This window comes from Scophthalmus maximus, chromosome 12 (assembly GCF_022379125.1).
Source record: "Scophthalmus maximus strain ysfricsl-2021 chromosome 12, ASM2237912v1, whole genome shotgun sequence".
NCBI classification, from domain to species: domain Eukaryota; kingdom Metazoa; phylum Chordata; class Actinopteri; order Pleuronectiformes; family Scophthalmidae; genus Scophthalmus; species Scophthalmus maximus.
The window spans coordinates 24,976,480-24,982,500 of record NC_061526.1 but is presented as its reverse complement, the minus strand read 5'-3'; the positions used below and the strand labels follow the sequence as shown (position 1 = coordinate 24,982,500).

The window sequence follows — 6,021 nt, the reverse complement described above, 5'->3', positions numbered from 1 at the left end:
TGATCGTCTCTGACATCACTGATCGTCTCTGACATCACATCTCTGACATCACTGATCGTCTCTGACATCAAATCTCTGACATCACATCTCTGACATCACTGATCGTCTCTGACATCACTGATCGTCTCTGACATCACATCTCTGACATCACATCTCTGACATCACATCTCTGACATCACATCTCTGACATCACTGATCGTCTCTGACATCACTGATCGTCTCTGACATCACATCTCTGACATCACTGATCGTCTCTGACATCAAATCTCTGACATCACATCTCTGACATCACTGATCGTCTCTGACATCACATCTCTGACATCACATCTCTGACATCACATCTCTGACATCACATCTCTGACATCACATCTCTGACATCACTGATCGTCTCTGACATCACGGATCGTCTCTGACATCACGTCTCTGACATCACTGATCGTCTCTGACATCACGGATTGTCATTGACATCACTGATCGTGTCATATCGAGGGGGAGTGACCTCACCACAACATTAACATTACATAGTTTGTCTACATTAGTGTAGACATCCTTTATCTGATCCAGGTGTGAACAAATGTTATTTATTATATTACATCATGAAAACATGATCATATGATATGATCACCTGCTTGTCCTCTCTGCAAAACTTCAATATCCACTGATGCTGAAACTTCTTCTCCTGATTCTTCATCTCTGGCGACGACCTGCAGCAGAACTTTACACGGATCAGTTCACACGTCATCAATATTCTGAGCTCGGATCAGATTCACCCTGAAGCTTTTGCATTCAATCTTCTGTCTGACAATTTCTTGTCATGTATTAAATATTCATAATTTTCTAAATACTTTATTTATGAACATTTGAACTACAACCCAACTATTTAGAAATAAAGTTACAGTTGAAATTGAGTAAGTGTTCGGTATATAACATATATATAACATATATGGAACATGTATGTAACATGTGATATAAACTCTTGTAGTGTCAAGGTGACTCACCTGGAGGACGTGGCGGTCGGAGGCGAGCAGTCGCTCCGTCCGGGCGATCACGATCCCCCTCTGAGTGACTTGGTACAGTCCAGATGGAGGTCGAAGGGAATAGTGGATGTTTGGATTGAGGCCCTGTGATTGGACAGCAATGATGACTCACCAGGTGTCATACAGGTGACAGAACAGGTATCGCTTCAGATGTTCTTACGTCAGCGAAGTCATGGTCGGACGCCTGGACCTGTAACACCTGGTTCCCATAGGTGCAGACGATGGAGACGGGGCTAGAGCTCTGGATGATGAAACCTTTGAAGGTGGTTCTGTTAAAAACCGGAGGGAACGTGTTCTCGTAGAGAACTCTGACCGTGACCGACGCCACGCTGCACTTGAGCCTGTCGTCCACCTGACACACCTGGACGGAGGAAGCACAGGTTAGGGGACGCTCACCACTGATGTGAGGTAGGAAGTCGTAACAGGAAGTGACATTATTACCATGACTCTGAGTGCGAAGTCTGGCGTCAGTTTTCGGTCGTCCACAGCTCGAGTTAACCTGAGCTCACCTGTCAGGTTATTGATCACAAACCTGCCTCGGTCGTCACCTGCTGGATCAGATGATAAGCACATGATCAAGGTCGTGACCTCATTGTGTTTGTCTGATGGTTGAAGATGTCAGATGCCTTCAACACCAATTCTAACTGGACTGATGCACGCGACAGGGAACAGGTTGAGTGACACGTCATTGACACGTCAGTGACACGTGATGTGACACTTCAGTGATCATTGGTCAACTCTCCTATTCATGTTTTCATGTTTTCTCCCGTGAAGTTGATGGTTCAGTATTTTCCTTGTTCTGCTTCCTGACATCGTCACGTGTGACAGGTGTTCAGCGTCATGTATGTTTTTATATCAACTCAACCTGACACGATGCTGAACATCAGAGACGTGTTGATTCCTCTGTCTCCATCCTCTGCGCTGATTGGACCAGGAGAAAAGTCCAGAATAACATCCTGAAACACACACACACGAACATCTGCATAATAATTCTTAAACAGAAAAAACATTTGCAGTATATATACACAAACACGTATCAGTGTTCAACGTGTGTCAGGGTTATAGATTTATCATATATTATATATAGTTATATTTTAAACTGATCTCAGCAACCACCAGATGTGACTGATGAACATCTGAACATCTGTAACATCTGTTACCTGCAGATGTTTACCTCATGTTTGTGTGTGATGTTGGCGGAGTAGGCAGGGCTTATGCAGACAGGAACACCTGGAGCGACAGGTGTGCAGGGAAGGAAGTGAGGATACTGGTCGTCTCCATCCTCAACGTTCACCGTTACAAGTGCAGACGTGTTGAACTCGTCCACAGTGTTTGATTCCTGAGTCACATCACACAAACAAAAACACTAAATTCACCAAGTTCTTATTGTTGTTTTCAGGGTCAGGGTCTGGGTCAGAGTCTGGGTCAGGGTCAGGGTCAGAGACAGAGTCAGAGTCAGAGTCAGAGTCAGAGTCAGAGTCAGGGTCTGGGTTTTGGTCTGAGTCTTGGTCTTGGTCTTAGCCTTGGCCTTGGTCTGGGTCTGGGTCTTGGTCTAGGTCTAGGTCTGGGTCTTGGTCTACGTCTGGGTCTGGGTCTGGGTCTGGGTCTAGGTCTGGGTCTGGGTCTTGGTCTGGGTCAGAGTCAGAGTCAGAGTCAGAGTCAGAGTCAAAGTCAGGGTCTGGGTTTTGGTCTGAGTCTTGGTCTTGGTCTTAGCCTTGGCCTTGGTCTGGGTCTGGGTCTTGGTCTAGGTCTGGGTCTTGGTCTACGTCTGGGTCTGGGTCTGGGTCTGGGTCTGGGTCTAGGTCTGGGTCTGGGTCTGGGTCTTGGTCTGGGTCAGGGTCAGTGTCAGGGTCAGGGTCACCGTCTGGGTCTGGGTCTTGTTCTGGGTCTTGGTCAGGGTCAGGGTTAGCGTCAGTGTCAGGGTTATGGTTAGGGTTAGGGTTAGGGTTAGGGTCTGGGTCTTAGTTTTTATTTTTCTCATGTTGTTGTTTGATTGTTTGATTGTTCTTGGGTCCAGACCCGGTTCTACCTGGGCCCAGATGACGAGCTGCAGGTGACTTCTGGTTTCGTAGTCGAGAGGTTTGTCCAGAACGACGTTCCCGCTGTTTGGTAGATCGATCCTGAAGAATCGGGCGTCCGGCTGCAGGTCACAGGAGACAGGTGTGTTCAGCCATGTGACACGACGTGGACAGGTGTGTGTGGACAGAAGCATGTGGACAGAAGTTTGTGGACAGAAGTGTGTGGACAGAAGTGTGTGGACAGAAGCGTGTGGACAGAAGTTTGTGGACAGAAGTGTGTGGACAGAAGTGTGTGGACAGAAGCGTGTGGACAGAAGTTTGTGGACAGGTGTGTGTGGACAGAAGTGTGTGGACAGAAGCGTGTGGACAGAAGTTTGTGGACAGGTGTGTGTGGACAGAAGTGTGTGGACAGAAGCTTGTGGACAGAAATGTGTAGACAGGTGTGTGTGGACAGGTGTGATCTTACTGATGATTTATCGATGATGTAACGGATCATGTCTCCGTCTGCGTCAACAGCTCTCACAGTGAAGATCACAGAGTCGACCGCGGTCAGCTGCAGACACGAGACACTGAGTTCACTTGTTAACTCATCTGACAGTTAGTTGGCTACTTAGTCAACGGGTCAGTTAGTAGGTTAACTACGTAGCTAGTTAGCTTGTTAGTTATTAAGTTGTTAGTTAGTAGTTCAGAGGTCTGTGGCAGATCAGGCAGTATTCTGAAATCACAGCCACCTCACTCATTGACTGGTAAGTAGTGTGGCGTGAGAAAGTGGGCGGGGTTTAGGCTCATGTTCTACCTCGTTGATGGTGAATGGTCGAATCGTTCCCTGCAGGAAGTTCGGTCTGTTGTCGTTTTCGTTCCCGATCTTCACCAGGATCCTGAACTGACTCTGAGGACACAGTTTGTTCACAGCTGAGAAATGATGTCATCAACATCACTGACGTGGTTGAACGTGACGTACCTGCATGACATCATCCTCATAACAGGTCAGCTCCGCAACCAGCACTGACCCCTGAACCTGAGAGGCAGACAGGTGAGTGTTTTATTTCCTGCCTAGAAGTTTTCAGATGCAGGTGCTGGTCACAGTTGATCGGACCGGACCTCTCTGTCCAGGACTCTGGAGAGCGACGTGTTGAGTCTGATGGTACGACCGTCCAAGTAGAACCAGTCGGCGTTGACTCCGCTCAGACAGAGTCTCACAGCGTTTGCTCTGGGATCGCCACTGACGCTGATGTTGGCGATGAACTGACCCGTCGGGCTGTTCTCTCTGACTGACGCCAAGATGTCCTTCCCGCCCCGACACATACTGGCTGAGGACAATGACAGAGTGAAGGGAAACAGTTTGTTTCTGTTTTCTCTTCAGAACCTCAGTCGTGTTCTTACCTGTGACAACATGAAACGATAGCTTGAGAAACACCTGCCACAGCAGCAGTCTGCAGCATGTCAGCATCGTCCTGCACCTCGTCCTCGCCTCGTCCTCGCCTCGTCCTGCACCTCTTCCTGCACCTCGTCCTCTGCTCGTCTTGTGAACAGTGAACCGTTAACACAGGTCAAATTAACCCAAATGTAATATTGCTGACCAATCACAAGAGGGAGCTCAGTTAATATTAATAATACAATAACTTACTATAGTTATAGAAGTAATTATCAAACACCCTTCGTGAATAAATCTGACATGACGTCAGACTTTAGACACACACACACACACACACACAAACACACACAAACACACACACACACACATTTATAAGTATCTATGTAGCACTGACCTCTCTCTCTCTGCTTGTCCACAAACAGTTGGTATCTCTCGCCCTCTGTCCGTTCAGGCTGATATCAGCATCATGTTTTTCATGTTTTCATGTTTCATCAGCAGAGAATCAGGTTTTTATTCAGAGTGAACAGAGAGCAGCCTTTCACTGTGTGTGTGTGTGTGTGTGTGTGTGTGTGTGTGTGTGTGTGTGTGTGTGAGAGCATTAACAAAGAGCTTACAGAGCATTTTTGAGCAGGATAAGTAGGTCAATGATTTAACCTGTTCATCACTGTACTGCATTGACTGTACTAACACTGAAGTAACTGTACTAACACTGAAGTGTCTGTACTAACACTGAAGTGTCTGTACTAACACTGAAGTAACTGTACTAACACTGAAGTGTCTGTACTAACACTGAAGTAACTGTACTAACACTGAAGTGTCTGAACTAACACTGAAGTAACTGTACTAACACTGAAGTGTCTGTACTAACACTGAAGTAACTGTATTCACACTGACGTAAGTGTACTACTAAGGTGTTACTACACCTGGTCTATTACTTCACCTGGTCTGTTACTTCACCTGGTCTGTGACTACACCTGGTCTGTTACTACACCTGGTCTGTTACTTCACCTGCTCTGTTACTACACCTGGTTTATTACTTCACCTGGTCTGTTACTACACCTGGTCTGTTACTACACCTGGTCTGTTACTTCACCTGGTCTGTTACTACACCTGGTCTATTACTTCACCTGGTCTGTTACTTCACCTGCTCTGTTACTACACCTGGTTTATTACTTCACCTGGTCTGTTACTACACCTGGTCTGTTACTTCACCTCCTCTGTTACTTCACCTGGTCTGTTACTACACCTGGTCTATTACTTCACCTGGTCTGTTACTACACCTGGTCTGTTACTACACCTGGTTTATTACTTCACCTGGTCTGTTACTACACCTGGTCTGTTACTTCACCTCCTCTGTTACTTCACCTGGTCTGTTACTACACCTGGTCTATTACTTCACCTGGTCTGTTACTACACCTGGTCTGTTACTACACCTGGTCTATTACTTCACCTGGTCTGTTACTACACCTGGTCTGTTACTTCACCTGCTCTGTTACTTCACCTGGTCTGTTACTACACCTGGTCTATTACTTCACCTGGTCTGTTATTACACCTGGTCTGTTACTTCACCTGCTCTGTTACTTCACCTGGT

The 6,021-nt window shown here is 46.6% G+C and overlaps 1 protein-coding gene across 1 annotated transcript in view; it reads right to left on the bottom strand.

The window, feature by feature from the left end:
- The window catches only part of cdhr5-rs (cadherin-related family member 5, related sequence), a 6,420-nt gene extending 1,363 nt beyond the window's left edge, over positions 1–5,057 (bottom strand). Inside the window, exons 1-12 of the mRNA XM_035618983.2 lie at positions 4,439–5,057; positions 4,157–4,365; positions 4,017–4,073; positions 3,852–3,944; positions 3,522–3,608; positions 3,067–3,177; positions 2,212–2,376; positions 1,903–1,993; positions 1,479–1,585; positions 1,198–1,398; positions 999–1,121; positions 626–704 (exon numbers count right to left, since the gene is read on the bottom strand). Of these exons, the coding sequence (XP_035474876.2) occupies positions 626–704; positions 999–1,121; positions 1,198–1,398; positions 1,479–1,585; positions 1,903–1,993; positions 2,212–2,376; positions 3,067–3,177; positions 3,522–3,608; positions 3,852–3,944; positions 4,017–4,073; positions 4,157–4,365; positions 4,439–4,505 (1,390 nt within the window). The 5' untranslated portion in view covers positions 4,506–5,057. The remainder of the gene's footprint in view (positions 1–625; positions 705–998; positions 1,122–1,197; positions 1,399–1,478; positions 1,586–1,902; positions 1,994–2,211; positions 2,377–3,066; positions 3,178–3,521; positions 3,609–3,851; positions 3,945–4,016; positions 4,074–4,156; positions 4,366–4,438) is intronic.
- Between the last annotated feature and the right edge of the window lie 964 nt (positions 5,058–6,021).